Source organism: Paraphaeosphaeria sporulosa, assembly GCF_001642045.1.
Source record: "Paraphaeosphaeria sporulosa strain AP3s5-JAC2a unplaced genomic scaffold CC84scaffold_1, whole genome shotgun sequence".
Taxonomy (NCBI): Eukaryota; Fungi; Ascomycota; class Dothideomycetes; order Pleosporales; family Didymosphaeriaceae; genus Paraphaeosphaeria; species Paraphaeosphaeria sporulosa.
The window spans coordinates 4,224,126-4,246,889 of record NW_017253360.1 but is presented as its reverse complement, the minus strand read 5'-3'; the positions used below and the strand labels follow the sequence as shown (position 1 = coordinate 4,246,889).

Below are 22,764 nucleotides of genomic sequence, written 5' to 3'. Positions count from 1 at the left end.
GTGTTTATGACGCAAAGAGAACTATGACTACCCCTTGGTGATGTCGGTGAAGTCGGTGAATAGTCGTACTGCAGTGGCTCGGTAACGCGGACGATACATTGTAGTACGAGTGCCTCCTCGCGGAGTGTGTATCGCAAACGCTTAACGTTGTAGGTGAAAGCATTGAGGCCTATCGACAGCAGTACTGGCGTTTACCCGCGCTTGTTGGCTTGCCGGATGCGCGAAGATCGCGCTGGTGTACGACTAACTCTTGTGAAGCTGATCCTTGCAGTATCCCGGCTCTGTTCGTCGGTGTTGGCTACCGGTGCATAGCGGGACTTCAGGTTGCTTGCGCTACGTGAGGCAAGACGACCCCGATCGATCTCTGGAAAGAGGATGTGGAAGTGGTCCGTCCAGTGTTCCCCAACGATGGACAGCCCTTCTTCGAGCGTGAGTCGGTCTGTATACCATGAAGTGGAAGCTTCATTGGACGAACGACAAGCAATACTAATATCAGCTTCCTTTTTTGTCGTCTCCACACAGCACTGTACGAAGGACGCTTGCGATCATCTATCGTCCGCTCCCGATGCACCGTTTTGCGTGCGCTGCAAGTTGGTAGAGAGACTCGCGAAGCACCCAAACACTTTGAGCACCGATATGAAGACGCTGCGTCTCGAGTGTGCACGCGTATATGAGATGATCAGGGGAAGCTTTTGGAGAACCTGCTAAACGCTTGAAACCTTGCCCACAGCGGATGCCATAAAAATGCGAACGTAGGCGCGCAGCTCATCCTGTATTGACTCACTCTATTATCCAATTGTCAATTCATCATATGATAGGTTATCGTGGCTGCTCACGGTAGAGTGTATTTCTCAATTGAGTTTCGGCCATTGTAACTATCTCAGCCAGACCTCGGGCTGAGTATGAACTGGTATATTACCTACATTTATGTTGAGGACGACATGCTCTCAAAGGAACACTCAGAACATAGAGTTATTAATCTAATGCCCTTTCGGTTGCGCGATGATTCGCGCGGGAGCGAGACGAGGACGGACCTTGCGCTCACAAACCCACGTGTTCCAACGTCTAGCACCGACCCGAACATGATTCACCGAGATAACCTGCGTTCGGTCCTCATTTGCAACTCCGGGCTACCTTGGCGGTATCATCGTACCACCGCACTCTCCTTACCATGGGTAGTTGAGCTCATGATTTGCGCTTCCTATTATCAAATCAGCCTCACACATCAGCAATACATTCGTGCAGATATACCAGGCCTCTCGCCTTGTGAATAGGATGGCTTCCCCAAATATGGTGGCTCACGCCCACGTCAGATCGGGATTCGCAGCATCGTCTCCCACGTAAGCCGCCCCCAGTGAGACTACGATCGGGACGGTCCTTCGGGGGCGTGCTGGGGTAAAGTTCCTGCCGTGTATGGCTGACGTTTGCGCAGTGCTGGCGCTATCTGCAGATCTGGAATTTCGGGAGGTTTCATGTGGAAAAGGAAGGTATGGTGGACGCTCTGTTTGTCGGGCACGGTGGGTGCGCGTTCGCATGGGACAAACCGTCCGTGGTATGTCTCTGGGTGGTTTGGGCAAAGGATGCATGCTCAGACGCGGTTGTTGGCCCGGCGTGGAGGTTGTAGCCAACGCATGCACGTGGGGTGTACCGGAATATCACAGCGGTTGTACAGTCAGTACACAATGACTGCAAGAAAAGCAACGTGGGAGCTTGACCCACGATTGACAGGTCTTGCGAGATGGCATCGATAACAGCTACGTTCGCATGCTAGTGTCTGCGACGCTGTCCCACGCTGAGGGCGAGGACAAGAGTATTGGTGTCCAGTGGGCTTCAGTGACGGTGTCTTACATGCCACGCTCGGCGAATACAGTGGTCTCATTATGCAGATACGCTTAATTAGCGTGTGGTTTGGGAAGCTCAGCCGGCGACGTTATTATTGCTTTTCGTGCGTCGTTGTGGTTGCTTATTCTGGAAGGGCAGGCGCTGACCGCTGAAAGAGGCAACCGCGGAGATGTGACCACCATCGTCACAGCGTAGCACAAATGCTCCACTGTCGCTGTCCCTGATGCTCGTGCCCTGGGGTCGCGCCTTCGAGGAGTCGCCTTCCCCGAAGACCCGGGCACAGGTTCGAAGGATGTTGGTGCGCGACACGCCCAACAAGCGGGGTAGACTTGTGAAGGAGCGCCAAACAGGTTTGGTCTGTACACGAACACAGCTTGTGATGCTGTGCTGGCGAAGCAGGAGTCACTGGCACCGCGCTAGGGTGGATGGCTGGTGTATGCTAACGGTCTTACTGGTGGCTTGAGAGCCGGAACAGGAACGGAGCATGCGAGGGGGCGACGAAAAGGGAGCCGTTGACTGAGCATGGGGTGAGCTGGCATTGTTTACGAGGCTGGCCCGCAGGATTTACACCGTGTTCGCGGCCAATCTCGTGCCTGCAGCGTGAGCGCACACGCAATCGAGTCCAGGGCGTGAATGCAACGTCCGTTGCTGGGGAGCTCGAAAGCTTTGTTTGACATTGTTCGTTATTGTCAAGATTGATTGGGCGACAGCTTGTCATTACCGGCAGACCTACTGCCTGAATATGAATATAGTCGAGTGGTCCGGAGGTTACACATACGATCCCTAGCGGATGGCCTCAGCCAACGCTGAGCCAGAGTCATGAGGAAACTTGATGATACGTTCTGCAAGGCCAGTGTGGTCAGGCGAAACAGCCGTGACGTAGAATACGTGATATTTGCAAGTAGCACAATCACGTAGTGGGGGAATGTTTCGAAACCTTGCTAGAGCTGATGCAAGCTTGCCGAGCATGAGGGTGGGTAGGTAATATATTTTGATGGCGCCCGGGGATTGCGCAGACGGGAGAATGTTTCTAGAAGACATGGGAGTGGAATCGCACAGAGGTGCGGGCTCAGGCCCTGGCTGGTTGCTCGTCAAGCACAAGACACAATGACAAGCAGACTCGCACTGTCGGCGAGAAAACGGCCGCTGGGGTGTTGCGCTACGACGTTGGTAGGACACCAGGCATGCAGGAGGCATTGGAAACACATCGTCGCAGCGCCAGACCCCTCTCTCGTGCTTGCGACTGCCAGGTCGCCGGCTGCTGTCCAGTGCTGAACGCTGCAAAGAGGTCGCCGACACACTAGCTACTGAGCTTGTCGGTGCTGCTTGCGGTGGTTGCAGCTGTCCCGAGCTTGCACAATCGGCGCTGTCGTGCCGGGCCTGGTTCAGGCGATCCAGCAGACTATCGACGGCGGGCAATGTCGAGGTCGTGACGGACGCGTGAACAGGTCTAGGTCGAGCAATTGTCACGCTCGCGGGAGAGCCCCCAGAGGATCGTCGGTGAGATGACCGCATCGACGGCAGTCTGTCACTACGCACGACCGTCTGCTTTCCCGTGGCTCCCGGCGCTGCGCTACGGAGGGACGCCTCGAGAGCAAAACCACGACCGCGGAACCTTGTGGGCACCGTCGGCCAATGGCAGACGGGTGCCGAGGCACCACGCGAATAAGGCTGCATGTCGCTCAGGGACGGCGGCCAAAACAAGGATGGGAGGGGCCCAAGCAGCGGCGCGACGCAGCGATATGCGACGGGCGTGGGAAAAGGGGCAGAGGGGCCGACGCAGCAGAAACGTGTCGGGCAGGCTGGCGCATCCACCATGTCATGTTGCTCGCGCTGTCAGTGCGAAGCCGCCCGCGTCGCAGACAGGCACGCGATGCGGTCCAGGGCGCGAACGACGCGCGCCGTCCCATCCGTGTCCGTCGCGCTCGACCAGCGCGCCGTCCTCTGTCCACGCCGGGTCAGCCTTGGGCGCAGCGTGCGAGGGGATAAAAATGGCCGCTCCGCAGCATCACCGCATGCACAGATACATGGACGGCGGGCATAAGCGTCACGTGGGTGCACAACCCGCAGCGGCGCGCGACGGGAAAGGAGCGTCAATAAATGCAAAAAGGGGGCGGGGAGGGCCAATGGGCCGCGGGCGCGGGTGCGTTTGGCCGCATTTCGCGAGCACGTCGCCGGCGGTTGGTGGGCGCAGGAGCGCCGTGGTGCGTCTGCTGCACACGAAGCATGGGCTGCGCTACGAGCAGCCTAGGGTGCTAAGGGTGCCGTGGCTCGAGGCAGGCGGATCCAGCCGATTGAGCCTTCCTGGCCTTCCTGGCTCCCCGGCGGTAGTGCCAGTAGTTGGGCAGGTCAACACCTCGCCTGTCGCGAAGCTTCAGCCCCCCGTCGCCGTAATCTCGCGCCCCCAAGCAGAGCCTGCGCCGGCCTCACTCCGCGCTGCCACCCGCTGCCTCGCACGCCCTCAAAACCCACGGCGTCGCCATGGCCCTCTCGCGTCTGCTGTAACGCGCCTGCCTCCCGTCCAACGCTCGCTACGCTAGCATTCACCGCTCTCTTGACGTGCTGTCCCGTTCCGCGTCCTGCAGCGCGTCTGGCCGCGGCAACCTGATTCTACCGGCCTGCGACCGTGCCAACACACCAACGCCGCGACCGCCAGCTGCTCTCCTCAGCAACGGCCATCCTCTGGCCTCGTCGCAGCTTTACCCTTTCCAGCCTCGCCATCTCCATTGTTACCGACTGGCCACGCCGCTCCCTTTCCCCTCTAATCTGCCAACGGCCCTGGCCTTACCCGAAATTGCCATAACCGATTCATGCTCAAGCCCACAGTCCCGCCGCTTGCTTGACCTCAGGAAACCCTCCGTCAATCACAGAGCCTGCCACCCGCAAGGCCCTCTCCTGTCAACACGCTGCTGTTGCTGTGCGCCCACGCGCTATTTGCCCATCAGTCTCGTCGCCGACCTAGTTCGACCGCCACACCCAGCCTGCCTTCTCAGTGATCGACTGGAGCGCGTTGCCTGCCCGACGACCTCCTTTTGAGCTGTGTTCCACTTGCCTCCCTCCCCGGACGCACGTCCTCTTTCACCTATCCTGATTCACAAGCCACTCGAGCTATGGTCAACAAGTAATTCCTCTGTCGCCCGCTAGAACGATCCTATCCCGTGGAACTCTACCCGCCTACCGTGTTCCTGGACCGTCCACCGCACGCCCTTTTCCAACCGTCGTCCCTCATTTCTTCGACTTTGTCACACCTGCGTCAACCTGGACCCTTACTTCTCCTCCTATCGAACCTGGACTTGTCGATAAGCACTGCAGGCCCCTCAGCTGGACTCGACTCCCCGCCGTGTACCACCTGTTCATCATCGACCTCCGGCCCCTACCAATCAGACACCAACCTGACATGAACACGAGTGCGCTGTAAACACTGACATCAGCCGCAAAAGAGCGCTACTAGCGGTATGTACATGTCCACGCGTGATACAAGTGTAGCTGATCGATGTAGTTCTTAAACATCATCCGATATGTACCCCGACACACAAACCCAACCGCAAGGTTGGGCGTCGTTGGAGGAGAGGTATGAGGTGATGAAGGAGATTGGCGATGGTAGCTTCGGCAGCGTCGCTCTTGCCCGCGTACGAACAGCGGGCGCACACATCGCTCGTCGTGGCACACTTGTACGTATTACGGCTGTGGTAGCATCGATCCGTGCCTAACACCCCACAGGTCGCCATCAAGACAATGAAGAAGACGTTTGACTCGTTTCAAGCATGCCTAGAGCTCCGGGAGGTCATCTTCCTGCGGTCACTTCCTCCGCACCCACATCTCGTTCCGGCATTGGACATTTTCCTGGATCCTTACAGCAGGCGACTTCACATTGCCATGGAATTCATGGACGGCAATTTGTACCAGCTGATGAAAGCGCGTGACCACAAGCCAATGGACGCGCACAGTGTCAAGAGCATCCTGTTCCAGATCCTTTCGGGCTTGGAGCATATCCACCAGCGCGAATTCTTCCATCGCGACATCAAGCCCGAGAACATCCTTGTGTCGACCTCACAACAGAATGACACGTCGCATCCATTCCGGAGGTACTCCGCGCTCATGACGCCTCCATCCACTCCTCCGGTATATACGATTAAGATCGCCGACTTTGGCCTTGCCCGAGAAACGCATTCAAAGCTGCCTTACACAACCTATGTCTCGACTCGATGGTATCGCGCACCCGAAGTCCTGCTCCGCGCAGGTTCCTACTCGGCACCAGTCGACATCTGGGCAGTTGGTGCCATGGCTGTCGAAATCGCTACTTTGAAGCCTTTGTTCCCTGGCGGCAACGAGGTCGACCAAGTGTGGCGAGTTTGCGAAATCATGGGTAGCCCCGGGAGCTGGGTTAACAAGCATGGCCAACGTGTTGGCGGTGGTGAATGGAAGGACGGTGTACGACTGGCCCAGAAGCTTGGCTTCTCTTTCCCCAAGATGGCACCACATTCGCTCGACACGATCCTGCAAGCGCCCCAATGGCCCGCCAGTTTGGCCCAGTTTGTCACGGCGTGTCTAATGTGGGATCCACGTGGCAGGCCGACATCCACCCAGGCCCTGGGTCACGAGTACTTCCAGGACGCTTTCGATCCTCTCCGGCTCAAGTCCTCTTCCTCGCGCTTGTTGGGACGCAAGCAATCGGACATCTCTGCAAAAGATTCGCCCGATGCGTCGCCTAGTCTGACATCCAAGACGTCCTCATGGCTACGACGATCACTTGTGGCACGAGAGAGTGCACCGGCCGTACCACAACACACCTCAGCGCAGACAGGATCGCCGCGGCCATCACCTGCGAACCCAAGTCCCGCAGAGACACCAGCCAAGCAGCGCCCTAACCCGACCAAGCGAGCTACATGGACGAACGGCGTTCCTGTTAATGGAGCGCCTATCCCAATACTACCATCTATTCGGCCAGTATCTCCTCTGTCGGCAGAAGTGACTGCTCAAGCAAGCGTACGTGCTGCAGAGGGCGACGAGAAGGCTGCAAAGAAGATTGGCCGCCAGCTTTCCGTTGCCTCGCATGGAAATCACTATGCAGACATCCACCGCCAAGAAGCCGAGAGAGCTCTGAACGGCCAATCTGGCCTTGTATCGCCTTTGAACGGACAGAAAGAGGGATTCTTCTCTCATCTCAGGAAGCGAGCTCGCCGTCTTTCAGGTCGGTATCAAACCCCAATGTCACCCAACTCGGATGATATCGAAGCCAATGCGGGTTGCGCACCCTGGGCATCTGGTAGCAACCGGCAGTCAGGGATGATGATTGACCCGCCACTTGCCCCAACGCCCAACTCGGATCTTTCCGATCTCGACAAGGCCTTGCAAAATGTAAGGCGTAGCCTTGAAGCCGCACCTCAGCCTACCAACGTGACGAAGGGTGCACGCGTTGCCGCCAACCCGATGCTCAAGCGGCATCATTCATTGAATCACGGTCCAGACAACCGTACCGCGCAGCCAGGTGCTCCTCAGCCAGGTGCTCCGATCTCGAGCAGGACCAGACGCGCTCTCCAGACCAAGTCTAACCCTTCAAACAATTATGAAACACCCAATGAAGAGGAAGAGCTCTTGAGCGAAGTGCTTGCCTCTACCCACAAGGCGGTGAAAAAGCTTGATCGACACTCCCTAGCTGCCCAGGAACAACAGAGGAAGGCTCAACGACCAGCATACGTAGATGGCAACCCGGCCGCCTCATATCTTACGCCTTCGCCATCCGCCAACCGCAACGGCGTAGGGTTCGGGCAATCACCCTATATGACTCCCACCAAGCCACTCGAGATCTCAAAGACCCGCGGTCCCAAAGACCAAGGGCCTTCAGCGAAGTACGCTACGCCACCCGACGATCCCAACGACTGGGCATCAAGCGTGGCAGCCAGTCTTTTGGCCACCCAGTCTATGTACAGGTGAACGCCAAGTCTCTTTTCTATCTTGACATATCTGGATCTACATTCTCTACGCCTTTTTCAGCCCTATACATAGTGTAATTCGGTCTCTGCGGCTTTCATATACTAGCGTCTATCGTCGGATACATCTCTGGGCTCGCGCCGCACTAGACATTCACGGTTGACGACCACAACCCGTCAGGAACGGTGCACGAGCGAAAAGATGTTAGACGCACGCAAGTCACATCTGGAAAAGTGGGACAACCCCGCATCTTTGGTTTTGGTGTTTTTGGCGCACTGCATCATGTTCATCCGCTCGTTTTCTACTCATCATTTGGCCTCATCGCACTTCAGCCAACATTTTCTTCTCTCGCTCACTTTTGAATTTCCACGGGCACAGCATCTAAGCTATATTTTCAACAGGGATCTTTCTTGCAGGAGTGGGAACTATCGTGGTCATGTTTTTGTCTGTTCGCGCGCGTACGGGCCCTCGCCGCATGATCACCCAATTTCCTTTTCAGTTTCATTCGAGGGGCAACCGTTTTGTAAGAGATACCTCGCTAGACCGCGCGTTTGTTTCTTGGATCATTTCCTTCGATTGGCGAATACCCCCCAAATTTGGCATATTGCATTTGCGCATACCATCACATACCACACTACATCATATTACTCGACTTGGATTGAGCGGTTTGAGCGATTCACAAGTTGGATTATTGGCGACGAGGGAAAGAGGCATGCAGCCAAAACAATTGTAGCTAGCCAACATTTCTCCTTGCTTCTTCCCACCAGACAGACTGCGCACCACAGTTCTCTATTTCCTTTGTGATACCTTATACCTACTCTCCTGTTTCTTTTGTTCGCGCTCTTGCGCTGTAGACTGGCCGGATCGGATCGGATCGGCTCTGGGATTCCCTTGCCCCCAGATTGTACCTTGTAACCTTATAATACGCACTGCTTGCTGCCCAGGATTGGCATGCCACACACTTGTACACTTCGCCGCTTTGCTTTCCGTGGCAGGACGCCTCGGGCGCTGATCGGCAGGGTCGCGCGAGCTACTCGCCCTGTCTTGCTGTCTTGTCGACGTTCTTTTATTCAGGGTTTGGTGGACATTGGAGGACTGATACCCATGGGGAGGGCGTGTATAATGGGTGGGCGGACAGTTTATAATATAGTACGTAGCAGATTCTCTAGCTGGCCTGGGCCGGAGGATGGTTCCCTATGTCGGAGCGTAATTGAAGTGATTCAGCGGAGAAATGTACTGTGCTCGACATGTCACCTGTGAATACAAGATGGGATTTTCCACCACCATGCCGGTCACGTACTCGTGATTAGAGTCATCCCAGCGCACTGCACTCGCCTTCCCTTGCTTCCAAGACTCCCCGCGCAGACACGCGTCCGCCGCCACCGCACGGGTGCGCGCCTCGCACACGGTCGCACCGCGGATCCGATGTGCGTCGTCACGGTTGTGCGCCCACGCACCCGCGGGGTCGCTGCGGTATGTACGTGCGATGTGCGGTGCTCTAGGCGCAAGGGTACCGGCGTTTTGCGTCTGCCAGGCGCGCGCTGGATGCGAGGGAGCGGCCCGCTGCGTGTGTGTGGCGGCTGCGTGCGTGCTTAGTGTACCACGTTTGCGCAGGGTCTGGGCTGTGGGGTTGTACGTTGGCGCCGGGGCATGTGATCTGGCGCTTGTTCTGGATCTCGGCAGTCGTGCAGACTCCATGAAAGAATTCAGACTTCGTCGGCTTTGAGGAGAGGTTGAATTTCTTTGAGCCCGTTATCGCGTTTCTGGATTCGGGCCCTCGTCGGACATTCCAGCTACAAGCATACACGCGCGTGCGGAGGCGCACTGGCATATAGTATTCACCGTCATGTCATCTACAGGACTTCCAGATATAGAAGCGAATGGCTTCCTATGTTTTCCAAGGCGTCCAAGGGACAAGAAGATCGAGATGAGTACTGAGTTAATCTTCACTGCACGTGTGCTGTCCTCCGTACGTACGACTCCCAGGGATGGATGGAAAATTGCGTTATGTGACATGAAAGATTCTTTCTGCGTGCCTGTCGAAACCGTAATCTACGTCAGCTGCATCCGTGCACAGAAAAAAAAAGAGACTCCTTACACAGGCTCTCAAAGCTGCGATGAATATGATTTTGTATCCTACTTTGACAGTACCTTTGCTTGCGACAGTATCAGATGTTCTTACTTCCGGTGGTAAAGCTTCCATGTTGACCTGCAAGCTTTGTATAACCCCAAACGCCACGTGTGTTGTGAATGTGCCGGAAATGCGGTTCGACTGTTTGAAGAGTACTGTATTTGACGTGCACATTGATAGACTGAGTCTACAAGTTCGCGGAAGCCAATCTTATGATTAGTATACGTATGCTCACGAACGACGATGTCGTGTCGCATGCTTTTTAGTACAGCCTCCAGCTCAGATAAAGTTCTGAAATTGCTAGCAGCGCTTTTCAAGACAGGTTTGGCTGATTTGCGCATTCGTCCACGCTGAGGCCAAAGTGACGTACATTTTCAAACGTCCGACGAAAGACATGTACCCCCTTCGTAAAGGTACGGCGCAACATTTGCAGCGCCAACGGTGGGCGTGTAAGACCTCGCATAAGATAGCCATCTGGGTGTCGGTTCATCTCAGAAAGCGCACATGCCAGCTTTTGTGCGTCGTCTCGCCTTATGTAGATGTCGTCTCGTCGGGCTAAATCCAGAAAAGCCCATATTTGCGGAAAAGTAGGGGCATGTTGCGACCTGCTCGAGTTCTTAAGGGTGGCAGTGTCCATACGCACTAAGCTTCATGTGTAGAAGCTCTTGCTCGATAAATTGATTACAAGGGAGTTGGTACGCTCGTCAATTGTGCCTGCTTCCAGTTCTCACAGCCTGAGACGGCGAGTCTCAAAGTGAACACTAGTTGGACACGTGGACCATGCACTCTGCCTGGCTCACTATCCTCCGAGGTGGGCACAGGAACGTGACTCTCTATTTGAGGCGGGAGAATGGGCTCATAAGAGCCTTCAATCTTTATCGTGAATAGTTTTATCTGGGGCTAGCGTGAGTGATGGCGCTTTCACCATTCGCATCTTCGTCTTGCAGACTTGAGGTGTTCACATAGAGCTCAATCCCAAGAGATAAGTAGCCATCGACCAGGAGCATTAGATCTGTAGGACCTAGTGTATCGGTCTGGATGGCGAGAGACTCGTCCAGAGGTCTGCTCGTTTCTATCAAGAATCTTACACATTCGATATGATCGACCGTATCGGTAGGGCTTTATACGGCGTGAAATTGGTGTGTACCAGAAAGGCTACAAAGTTCGGATTCTGCGTCGCCAACAGGCGAAGCTAGACGTCAGTATCCGAATCGATCACCGAAATAATTATTGCTGAAACGATGATAGCGGACCATTCTGTGTGGCAGCATTGTCATTGAAGCTAAAACCCTTTTCATCGTACGCCGGCTGATTCGTCCAACGGTGGCGGATATGAAAAACCAATGAGAGTCCGTAGATTGTCCATGAATGGGTACAGACGACCAATTAGAAGGTGCTATGATGAGAGTCGTCGGTTGCTCCAAGGCTGGCATACACGAGTTGATGCATACCATGTAATTTGGCGGTTTTCTCCCTGTGACGTCCTCCAAAGCGCTTCCCAGATCATCATTTCGAAGGAAAGATCCCAGAAAAGCTCATTTGGCACATGCATTTTTCATTGCCGCTCATCGTGCGAAGCTGTTGATCGAAGTACAAGTTCGTATCTCATTGGCCGCTCTCTATTCTATCTCTAGCTAGACGCCCGAAAATGCTCAATTCGTATGCAACGCTCTTCTACATCTTCTCGGTAACCATATTCGTTGTGAAATGGCTTACCACCCGCCGCCGATGCTACTCGCGAGACCGGCGACCCTCTCTACGTCGTTCACCTTCTTCCCAACGTCGCTTTCCACTTTCCGGTATGACGTGTAAACCAAGTTTTGTGTATCGACGCCAGTAATGGTGGACCAGTGGCTTAGGATACCTTGGATGTATTTCTTCGAGATGCCGTTGACAACATCTCCGTCCTTAAGACCGTTTGCCCGCACGGTATCGACGTCCTGCATCTCCTGATCGCCGTCGAGATCTGCTTCCTCTTCAGAGCTAGAGAAGTAGGCTTCGTCTACCCGCCCTTGCCACTCTTTTTGCTCCTTGGGGCCCGGTCTGGAAGAAACCACGTCTCCGTTGACAGCCTGAACGCCCTCGTAGGCGCGCACTTCTTCCACCTCGCTGACCTTGACCTGGCCACCGCCGTTTGTGCATCCCCCAGGACACGCCATGACCTCGACGTATGCGTAGTCTTTTACTGTTTCTACTGCCGCACCGTTCGGTCTCCGGCTTCCGCCAACTCTTGCGCCTGGCATTTTGCTGATCTTCGCGGGTTTCAGTCTCCGCACGAGATTTTGTATGTTGCGGAAGCCGTAGTACCGGGCCATCTTGACGATGGTATCCGATCCACGCACGAGCGTGTAGTCGATTACGTCTGTATTTCTCCCCTGTTTCACAACAATCTCCGAGCCGGGGTTCTGCGCTTGATATGTATGCAGTATGTGGTGGAGATAGCCGCCCGAGGGCCCGGCATCTGGGTTCTGGTTCTTTCTGTGCGAAGATGGGAAGAGGAAGGCATCGAGTTTCGGGTCAGGGAAGGGTGTCCGCTGTGACGGGGCTAAAGGTGTCCGGGGGAGGCTTGCGAAATTGATATTGCGGGCGGCAGCTAGGTGTAGCAATTCGCGGGCTGTGATGACGCAGTCGGTGTCTCGTACGGGGTCCTGCGAAGAGTCATGGCCAGGAAGCCACACGGAGGAGGTCAATTCGCTCCTGCTGGCCTCGAGCTTCTTGTCGAAGCACGGCATAACAGCGAGATGCCATATTTGAGAGGGCGGAACGTTGTATCGCTGGCTCAGCACCGACTTGAGCAGCGTCCCGGTCAAAGCCTGCGGAGACTTCATGCGCGAGAGGTGTGGGAGGACGTAGGGATGTGTCTTTTCGGCGTAGCATATCCAGCCGGGGCACGCCGATGTGAGTATGGGCTTCTTCGGGGTGGTATCTATCGCTCCTTCGGAGCCAGGCTCTGACGGCGCATCCGATGCCCTTGACGAAAGGGCCATGGCAACCTCGTCGGCGGCCGCGACAAGACAGGCTTCCCGCACGACGTTGGTATCGATGACCCATGTGAAGTCGCTGCCGTTGTGTCCACCAGCTTGCAGCCCAGACGGACCGCTGAGAAGTTGTGCAATCATATTCCCAACTTCGACCTCTGTCACAGAGAATACGGCGGCCAGACTTGCGCGAGTCTGCGGGGATACGCTGGCTACGAACAGCTTGCCCTCATGATGATGGCCATCCAGGCCATCTATTGTCCCACTGGTTGTGCCATTTTGTGCTTCCCACGGCGCGCGTAACGACCGGTAGGTATCAAGCGTGGCAAGGACTTCGTTATGCGACTGGAGCGACACCAGCATGGCCTCGGCGCTGGTCACGCATCCCGAACATGCCAGGCAGTCGGTAAGCGATAGGGTGGCCGGCGGCGGCGGTTGCGAGGCTGCGACCTTGTCTTCGGTGGTGACTTCGTATGCATGCTACCATTTGTCAGTATGGGCCGATGACGGCATGCGCACGCGAACGAGAGTCGTACAGCGTCGTCCTCAGGTTTTGCCGCAGGCAGGGTTTCTATGGGTTTTATGCATGCGACGCCCGGCGATATGAAGTCGTTCAGGTCGTCTGCGGAGAGAATGGCGCTCATGGTGGGCTGCCGTCGGACGTTGCAGTGGCGGGGAACGCGTGAGTCGAGGAAGAAGTTGCGACCGGCGCAAACACGTCGACGAGAGCGCTACGGCACCGCAGTACGCGCGAGAGACTGTGTGGGAGTGGGGATATGGGTAAGGACAGAGACAGACAGTCGCAGCAGTGGTATGCAAGCAGCGGAGAAGCAGCGCATCAATCTTCTTTTTCCTCTGCCAGCGCCTCCGGTCCATCTCCGCTGTGCTATCGATAAGCCCTTCATCAGCGCCGAAAGATGACCAATCGCTGAGCCTGCATTTCCGATGCCGCCGCCACCCGAGCACGTGCTGCTACAAGTGCGTGCTCGCCGGACCTCGCTCCGACATGTTGGCCTCAGGCAGCATCCGGGGTAATTAATCTGCAATATATCGCGTGCAGCATTGAGCATCAACTTGCGGCTCCATTTAGCCAATATTCTGGGGTGCTTGGGAACACCATGGCCTCACCTCCATCTTCCGTCACCAGACACTCGCTCGACCGAGACCTGATGCGGCTGCTCACTCGCGCAAGAGCATCATGCGGCGCATCTCCATCGATACCTTTGGGATGAAGGGCGCGAAAGATAGTGCAGCCTTCTACCCGAAGAGAAGGAGGAGCCCGTGGTATCTGTCTCGTCCGAGGCTTCTCACGACACTTTTATGCTTTTTAGTCTTATACACATGGCTGAACTTTGGCGGGCATGAGATTGTGATACCGAGGGATTCGTGGGACTTCGTAAGAGATGGTTCGGTGACGGATGTTATGAATGCCACGCTTGGAGTAGGTCAATGACTTGTGGTAGCACGTTCAGCTCCCACATGACACATATCATTGTCCCATTACTAACATCTCATCAAGTTCCAAAAGATCCTTGTGCTCAACCTTCCATTCAGAACGGATCGACGTGATGCAATGACGCTCTCTGCGGCATCCTCCAACATGCAACTTGAATTTGTGGATGGCGTCACCGGCGATAGTATCAAACAGAGCGCATATCCGCCTCCTCAAGAAAACATCAAGCTCCTTCCAGGCATTCGAGGAAGTTGGAGAACTCACATGAACGCACTTCAGAGGTACTTCGCCACGTCCCAAGTCTGGCCTACTCAGCTGACCTGTGCAAAGGGTCGTCGAGCAGAATCTCACCACCGCTCTGATCTTTGAAGACGATGTAGACTGGGACGTTCGGATCAGACAGAATCTGCAACGCTTCGCACTCGCGTCACGGTTCCTCTCGGGAAACAAGGAAGTTCTATCATCATCCCCACGATACAACATCGAGAACGTGGAGAATGTCGAGACAGAAGAAACCACCTTCCGCATTCTGAGTGACAACCACACCATGCCCCAGCTGCCATCCCTTCGCCTCGCCTCGTTGTACCGCAAATCGCATCACCCTCAGCACCACTCGAGCAGCCCATACGGCGACCCCTCGCAATGGGATGTCTTATGGATTGGTCACTGCGGCGCAGGCTTCCCTCGTTACTCCCCACTCCACAAGAAAACGGACGTCACGACCGCCAATGTGATCCTCACCAACCCAAACGATGAAACGGTTCCCGCGCCGCGCCACCTGAAAGCCCATCCCTTTCAGGGTAGTCTCGATCCCCTCGCCGACGCCTATCCCCCGCATACACGCATCTATCACCGATCCACCGGCGGCGAACTCTGCACCGTCGCCTATGCTGTTAGCCAGCGCGGCGCTCGGCGTCTGCTTCATCAATTCGGCGTCAAAGGCTGGAACGGCATTTTCGACTCTGAGCTCGGGCGGTGGTGCGCAGGCGAGGATCCGGATATGGGAGCGTCTTATGCGCCACCTTCACCCTCTTCGAAGGAAGAGATCAAGAAAGATAGACGAGAGAGGATCTGTTTGGCGAGCCAGCCGCCGATCTTTGCGCACCACCACCCGATGGACGGGGAGAGCGATATCGGCGGCTTGGGCGGCGGGTATGCAACGAAGTTCGAGACGAAGTATCTGCGCTACAGTGTGAGGATGAATCTGGAGAGGATCATCATGGGGCGGAAGGAGAAGGACTTGGTAGATCAGTGGCCGGACAAGGGCGCGCATGCTGTGAGGTGAGGGACACGCGTGAGAGCCAGGTGGTTGTTTTCTAGGCGTACGCGGGATAGTAGGTGTTACAGGAGCACCGTGTAGCTCACCTTTGCTGATGGTTTTGCTCTATGAGTGCTTCCCTCGGGGCCTAACGGTCAATGACACGTTGCTTGACTGAGGTGAGGGCAACCTCAAACATCATCCAACAACCCTTAGCCATCATCTATAGCATAGCTAGGCACCGACAGTCACGTTTCCAATCCGCCCAGCTGATCCTTCCCTTCACAACGAATCAGTGTCCGCCCTGACGCGCCCAAGCATCGGTATCTCTCACCCAAATCCATCTTTCACCAGGCAACCGCCTCTCACGTGCGGCTTTCACCTCGTCCATCCAATCACGCTTCTTAGAACACTTCCACACGCTTCCACGCCGCCTTCACCCGTTCCTTACCCCCAGGCAGCACCCCTCACGTGACGCCACTAGCGCGTGCCCGTGCATGCCCTTTTCCATGTATAAAAACCGCGCTCCCCTCGCCCTCTTTCCTGCTCCCCAGCTCTCTTTGCCATATGGCTTAGATCAAGTGTAGTATCTGTTCTTTCTAGTTTAACCGCTAGAATGCCTCTACGGAGGTATCCTCTATGGTTATCCTTATTTTTGGCTTTGGGCTCCCGACTCACTGCGCTTGCGCATAGTCGGGGGCCACAGTGACGCTTCTATCTGCACCACTTGAGGCTGTCGCAAACGTTGAGTTGGGTTTTTCATTGGGTTGCTGGCGGTGCTGGCGCTTGAGGAAGACTGTTGGTGTTGAGGTTGGTTGGGGCTGAGAGGCAGGAGTGTCTTGACGTTGCTGCTTGTATGGGAAGGAGCTTTGGAAATGCGATGGGGATAGACAAGCTAACGTCTCTCCCGTGGATCAGGAAAACCCACCGTGTGGAACATTAAGTGAGGTACAGTAACCTCCCTCCCTACGGTTGGAATATCCCACCGCGCAGAACCATGCAAATCTTTAAGTAACACCACTTTGCAACCCGCTATCTGATGGGGTTCGAAATTGTCTTTGAATATGCTTCAGCTGTAGCGCAATCCACCGCCATGGTCAGATAGAAAAATTATAGCAGTCTTGGTTAAACTTTCAGTTAATCTGTCTGCAGTGCTGGTAGCTGCGACGACAACGCACCCCCGTACTTCTATCAAAATCCACGACTACACTATATCGGAAGCCTGAGGATACATATTGGTGTGTCAAGAAAGCACCACTAAATCGTGAATATGTGTAGTATCCTACAACGTCTACTCTGGGTTTATCCGTAGAGGCATGTAGGCTCTCGCATTCAAGCATGAATTCTCGCTTACTAAGAAAGCGCGTTCTTTACACTAAGCGGCCTACATTGTACACCCACGCTATGCCAAAAGCGCGGGTGCTGTGGCTCATACATCTTAAAGCTTCTCCTCACGTGCACTGCACGTGCGGGCTATTCTTAGAAATCAAGGTAAGCAAGGCGAGGGTGAGGCTGTCGTTGGCCTCTTGCTTGAGCTAACCCTCCTCCCACAATTTCCGCCAATATGGACCCAGCCAGCCAAGCGCTGGCGCAAGTTCTACCTGCAGGTGTACCTAACACATTTGCTGCTTAATTAGAACACAGCAATGTCCCTATCTCTACGCTCGTCCATTGACGTAACGGACGGCGCTCGCGGGAGGAGTAGGCTTAGAGCCAGCAGTACCTTAGTTAATAGGAAGAGAAAGCTCTGGTGCAGTTCTTACTACTAATGTCGAACCTTGGTCAACCTGTGCGAATTAAGTTCATACGCTTCCTAGCTTTTAGTATAGCTCGTCAAAGGTCCACAACGAATCGACTGATTAAGCCCCTAGGCAAGAACTGGCCGCAAGCCTTCGTGGAGCGGCACCCTAAGCTATAGTCGAGAAAGGTTAAATTGATAGACTGGAAACGTCACGAGAACAACGTGTATGGCAAGATTGTCAAGTGGTTCGATATGATCGGACAGGTACTAGAAGCTCCCAATATCGTGCTAGAAAACGTCTATAACATGGATGAGACGGGCGTCATGCTAAGCATGCTTGGCTTAGTTAAGGTCCTAGTAGGTAAAGACGATTGGCGGAACTATAGAGGTATAGGTGTGAAGTGGACGATGGTTACTATAGTTGAGTGCGTAAGTGCTGATGGTAGGGCGCTACTACCGCTTATTATTTGGCCCTCTTCAACCCATCACAGCAATTAGACCACTTATAAAACCCCAGGATGGCATTATGCGCACTCTGAGAATGGATACAATGACTCTAAGATTAGCTTGGAGTGGCTCACTCGTGTGTTCGATCCTCAGACAAAAGCACGAGCTAACGGAAAGCCACGCGTACTAATATGCGATGGATTTAGAAGCCACGAAACGCTAGAGATTTTGGAATTTTGTCTCACTAACAACATCATCTTATATCGTTTGCCCTCTCACACATCCCACAAGTTATAGCCCTGCGATGTTGGGCCCTTCGCACCGTTGAAGACAGCATACCGTGATCAGGTTGAACGACTTAATCGTGGAGGCATAGATGTAGTTAGCAAAGAGCACTTCACTTCTCTATACAGTCCTGCTAGGGACAGGGCGCTGACGAAGAGGAACATTAGATCTGGGTGGGCTGCGACCGGCCTGTACCCTTTTAATCCAGACAGAGTGTTGAAAGATATCCCGAAACCTCTAGGTGAGATTGACGTTCCAGGAAATACCATCACGAGCACTAGTACCCAGGACGCCATGCTCCAAATGCCTATAACGCCGGTCACGCCGGTGACAGCAGAAGCACTCACATCGTTACACGACATAATTAAGCAAGACAGCAATATACCTGGCGAGACGAGGAGGCGTATACAGAAACTCGCAAATACTACCTAAATATCGTTCGCCGAGCGAACCCTCCTAAAAGACCATAACCGATTTCTCTTTAAAATCAATAACGAAGCCAAGGCTCGTCGATCAACTAGATCAGTCGTGTTAGGAAAGGCGAAGGTGATGAGCTTTGAGGATCTTGAAGAGGCGAGAACAAAGCGTGCTGCCAAGGAAGGAGCTGCCGCAAGGAAGGAGCGGCGAGGTCCTAAGCGTAAGGGTCGTCGGCTAGAGGTAGAAGGAGGTCTGTCAGTGTCTAAGGACAAAGTGGTGCAGGGAGACGAAGCGCTAGCGCCTAACGCTGCAACATCGTGGAGGGCCCTAGTGGCGCGGATGTATTGACGGAGGGACCAGAACATGATATCAATCAATGTGGAAGGAGCGCAGATGAGCTTGGGACAGCCTTGGGTGGGCTGAAGCTTGTCATTGAACAGCGTTCATGAGACGGAGCCGCTCGATGTCATAGCTGCAACAGAGAAGAGCCTTCCCTTATACTGGTGTGACTGCTGACGCTATTATTATGTTGCACTTGCTGTCATGTTGCTGTACTCATTGTCACCCCACCGCTACTGTACACCTCATCGTCTTCCGCGAAAACTATTAAGATGAGGCACGTATACTTGTGGCGCGCTAGATGCGCCGCAAAATTCATCTGTTATAATGGCCGTTATTATCGCGCTGTGTACTGATAACTAGGTCGCAAGTTTTGTGCGAGGGCGTTGCACAGATGCCTTCCTCACAAATGTCGTAGAAATTGTGGCTGGGGGCGAACCTTGCGATTACAATTAACTCACTTTAGTAATGTATCACATTTAAGAGCGAGCGCTGCCTCCCTGGTTGCGGTCGTTACGGCAGCTGGCACGACCCCTGGCAACAAGCTTGCTAAAAATAGCTATCATGTGACCAATTATCCACGTTGTGAGTGATCGGGAACGCGAGGTCATTGATTGATATCACGCAACTCTAGTACAGCTAAACGCTTCAGGGTGTTTTATATAGATAGGAGGGAAATCAGCGATTATAGCTATGCAAGCAGACAACCTGTCGTTAACACACGTGCTAGAGCAATTTACGAAAGACACAACGTAACGTCCCGCACTGCGTAGCGAGACGCACCATGTGGCGAGACACTCCCACTTTCGGACCTTCGCATTCCCACCCGAGCATTCATATAGCGATAAATTCAATGCTGCATTATTACTTGCCTGATCTGCTTTCGATAGACTATGTTTCGGTCCTATAGAAAGTGAAGTTCCTACAAGTTACAGCTTATCCTGCTTATGCAGGATCCACGGAGAAACTGTCGGAAGGCACTTGTTCTAGGGCCAGCAAGCCTTTGGAGCATCCTATCTTAGAATTTAGTGTGAGGACTCACTTTTAGTGCCACCGATCTTTCGTAATAAATGCATTGTCGCAAATGGACAGGGGTCCGTAGTAGGTCGCCCGAAGACGAGGAGGACGGAAAAGATCAACAGCATAGACAACATTGAGATCTAGCACGTCGGAAGTGGATGTATTCAGGGTATACTAGCTCTAGATTCGCTGTACATCGATAATATATGTGTGCAGGTTTCGAGTGAGAAGTGCGAAGATCCGGAAGAATAAGTGTCTCGCTACATGGTGTGTCTCGCTACGCAGTGCGGGACGTTAGAACTTGTCCAACAAGAGAAGTTGTTTTTGTGCCCTTTGATGCGAGATGGAAGAGGCCTCTGGTGCTGCGTGGTTGGACCTGATAGGCCATACGGTATCGATAAGATGCGGCGCAGCACAGCGGGCATCGCATGCAGCTGTTCAGCCTTGCAGCGGCAACTCCTCAGCCTGGGCGCTTGCGATATTACCACCTACATGATGCCGCCTGCTTCTCCATTAGCTGCCCCATACGCACCTGCATCGTCCGTCGATCTTTTCTGAGTATGGATCCGCTCAGCGTCGCGGCCAGCATCATCTCAGTTCTCCAGCTCTCGGGCAAGGTCCTTGGATATCTCAACGACGTCAAAGATGCTTCGGAAGATCGTGCAAAGTGCGCAGTTGAGGCCTCAAACGTATACAGTCTCCTTCTCAATCTGAGGTTCCGTCTTGAGGAGGGAAGTGCCGATGCACCGTGGTACACCGCTGTCCGAGCCCTAGGAGTCGAGAATGGACCGCTCGACCAGTTTAAGCAAGCGCTGGAAACACTCCAGATTCAGATGACAGGTGGAGGTCGAATACAACAGGCAGGTAGAGCGCTAGTATGGAAGTTCAAGAAGGAAGAAATCGCTGGCATATTGGTCCGAATCGAGCGTTTAAAAGCGCTCGTGGGGATCGCGTTACAGATGGACCATTTGTAAGGCTTCGCAGGAGCATCATCAAGTCATATCGCTTACCTTTCTAAGTAAATTGTCCAAAGCCATCAAATACGATACCAACGTCCTCCAAACACACGTGCCCGCAATACATTCTCGAGTAGATGAGATCCAGCAAGATCAAGTTAATGCAAAGCACAGCAAGATGGTGGGATGGATCTCGCCTACCAACTACCCCGCGCAACAATCGGACATTATACGTCGCAGACAGAAGGGAACGGGCCAGTGGTTTCTTAACGCACCCGAGTTCACAACGTGGCTCGGTGAGCCGAAGGGAACTCTCTTCTGCCCAGGCATTCCTGGCGCCGGCAAGACGATGGTGGCAGCGATCGCGATCGAACACCTCCTAAACTCTACACAGAGCAGCTCAGTCGGAGTTGCGTATGTGTATTGCAATTATAAAGCACAAGAAGGGCAGGATGCCTCCAGCATGCTGGCAGCCATCGTCAAGCAGCTGGTGCAGGGTCGACCGTCAATGGTGGAGCCTGTAGCTCGACTGTACGAGCAGCATGTCGATCAAGGCACGAAGCCGTCTATTGAGGAGATCTTTAGCGCCCTTCGAGAAGTAGTCCCAAAGTACTCTACTGTCTATGTTGTGATCGATGGTCTGGACGAGTGTCGAGACAGTGACGGCACTCGCAGTCAGCTTCTGGCCAGACTTAAAGACTTACAAGTGGGACAAGATGTTCGCATTATGGGCACTGCGCGGTTCATACCAGAGATTGAAGCTGAGTTTCAAACAGCGATGAAGCTAGAAATACAAGCTAGTGATGAGGACGTGAGGCGATATATAGCCGGCCAGACGCACCGACTGCCAAGGTGCATTCAGCGTGACCCTGCGCTGCAGATCACGATACAAGACAAGCTTGTGGAGGCGGTAGACGGCATGTATGCGATCTATTTATACTTAGAAAATGGCGTTTAACTTATCAGTTTCTAGGTTTCTTCTTGCCCGCCTGCACACGGACTCGCTCCTAGACAAGCGAACAGTGAAAGAAGTCAAGTTGACGTTAGACCGACTCTCAAAAGGCTCGGCTGCACTCAACGATGCATACGACGACGCCATCCAACGCATAGACGGCCAATTAGACGGAGATAGAGAGCGGGCTAAGAAAGTACTATTGTGGATCACGTACGCAAGGAGGCCGCTCACCACAACAGAGTTGTGCTGTGCCCTAGCGGTGGAGCTAGACGAAGCGGAGCTCGATCCAGAAAATATGCCAGACATCGAGGACTTGCTATCTGTGTGCGCCGGCCTTATTGTTGTTGACCAGGAAAGCGCTCTCGTTCGTCTTGTGCATTATACTACGCAAGAGTATTTTGAGCGCGTTAGAGACAGGTGGAATCCCAATGCTCCGCTGCAGATAGCCTCAACATGCCTCACCTATCTATCGTTCGATCTTTTCAAGACAGGCAGCTGCTCCTCGGACAAAGACTTTGAAAAGCGGCTTCAGGAAAGCAAGTTCTTAGACTATGCAGCTAAACATTGGGGAGAGCATGTTGCGAAGGTGGAAAGCGATACATGCAAGCTAGCCTGTTCATTCCTTTTTAATAACTGCTTAGTTTCGAGCGCTACGCAGGTGCTCTTGGTTCCAACGTATACGTACAGCGGTCATAGCCAGGAATATCCCAAGGCCAGCACAGGAGCCCATCTTGCAGCGCGGTTCGGATTATCATGTATCCTGGAGGCTCTGCTCTTACCTGAAGGACAAGAGAGAGAAGCTGATTTAACAAAGAAGGATAGCAGAGGTCACACTTTACTCTATCTCGCGGCAGCGAACGGACATTGTCTGACAGCGGGATGGCTGATCAATAACGGCGCCAACGTCAACGCGCAGGGTGGAGGGTACGGCAACGCGCTCCAGGCGGCTTCATACGGAGGCCACGAGGCGATTGTGAAGCTGCTGCTCGACAAGGGCGCCGAGGTCAACGC

At 54.0% G+C, this 22,764-nt stretch overlaps 7 protein-coding genes across 7 annotated transcripts in view; 5 read left to right on the top strand and 2 right to left on the bottom strand.

The window, feature by feature from the left end:
* The first annotated feature begins 1,180 nt into the window (after positions 1-1,180).
* On the top strand, positions 1,181-1,822 carry CC84DRAFT_157531 (uncharacterized protein). The gene is made up of 2 exons (XM_018185406.1): positions 1,181-1,340; positions 1,433-1,822. The coding sequence occupies exons 1-2, from the start codon at positions 1,276-1,278 to the stop codon at positions 1,749-1,751; spliced, it is 384 nt and encodes a 127-aa protein (XP_018043089.1). The 5' UTR covers positions 1,181-1,275; the 3' UTR covers positions 1,752-1,822.
* Positions 1,823-2,603: 781 nt separating this feature from the next.
* CC84DRAFT_1227309 (uncharacterized protein) lies at positions 2,604-3,660 on the bottom strand (the record flags this gene model as incomplete). The annotated part of the gene is made up of 1 exon (XM_018183608.1): positions 2,604-3,660. One exon carries the CDS (start codon positions 3,658-3,660, stop codon positions 2,626-2,628), a length of 1,035 nt encoding a protein of 344 aa, XP_018043088.1. The 3' UTR covers positions 2,604-2,625.
* A 1,222-nt stretch (positions 3,661-4,882) lies between these two features.
* CC84DRAFT_157516 (serine/threonine-protein kinase MAK) lies at positions 4,883-7,875 on the top strand. Its single transcript, XM_018185404.1, has 3 exons — positions 4,883-5,295; positions 5,342-5,513; positions 5,563-7,875. The coding sequence occupies exons 2-3, from the start codon at positions 5,361-5,363 to the stop codon at positions 7,774-7,776; spliced, it is 2,367 nt and encodes a 788-aa protein (XP_018043087.1). The 5' UTR covers positions 4,883-5,295; positions 5,342-5,360; the 3' UTR covers positions 7,777-7,875.
* On the top strand, positions 7,876-8,772 carry CC84DRAFT_157517 (uncharacterized protein). Its single transcript, XM_018185405.1, has one exon. The coding sequence runs from the start codon at positions 7,975-7,977 to the stop codon at positions 8,575-8,577; it is 603 nt and encodes a 200-aa protein (XP_018043086.1). The 5' UTR covers positions 7,876-7,974; the 3' UTR covers positions 8,578-8,772.
* A 2,731-nt stretch (positions 8,773-11,503) lies between these two features.
* CC84DRAFT_1109382 (iron-sulfur cluster assembly associated protein-like protein Nar1) lies at positions 11,504-13,766 on the bottom strand. Its single transcript, XM_018175222.1, has 2 exons — positions 13,419-13,766; positions 11,504-13,362 (listed from the first exon to the last, which is right to left on the bottom strand). Exons 1-2 carry the CDS (start codon positions 13,524-13,526, stop codon positions 11,617-11,619), a joined length of 1,854 nt encoding a protein of 617 aa, XP_018043085.1. The 5' UTR covers positions 13,527-13,766; the 3' UTR covers positions 11,504-11,616.
* A 153-nt stretch (positions 13,767-13,919) lies between these two features.
* On the top strand, positions 13,920-15,734 carry CC84DRAFT_1192801 (uncharacterized protein). Its single transcript, XM_018181259.1, has 3 exons — positions 13,920-14,323; positions 14,402-14,616; positions 14,666-15,734. The coding sequence occupies exons 1-3, from the start codon at positions 14,081-14,083 to the stop codon at positions 15,618-15,620; spliced, it is 1,413 nt and encodes a 470-aa protein (XP_018043084.1). The 5' UTR covers positions 13,920-14,080; the 3' UTR covers positions 15,621-15,734.
* A 4,408-nt stretch (positions 15,735-20,142) lies between these two features.
* Positions 20,143-22,764, top strand: part of CC84DRAFT_1109376 (ankyrin) — a 3,833-nt gene continuing 1,211 nt past the window's right edge. Inside the window, exons 1-3 of the mRNA XM_018175221.1 lie at positions 20,143-20,812; positions 20,862-21,719; positions 21,772-22,756. Coding sequence (XP_018043083.1) covers positions 20,271-20,812; positions 20,862-21,719; positions 21,772-22,756 — 2,385 coding nt within the window. The 5' untranslated portion in view covers positions 20,143-20,270. The remainder of the gene's footprint in view (positions 20,813-20,861; positions 21,720-21,771; positions 22,757-22,764) is intronic.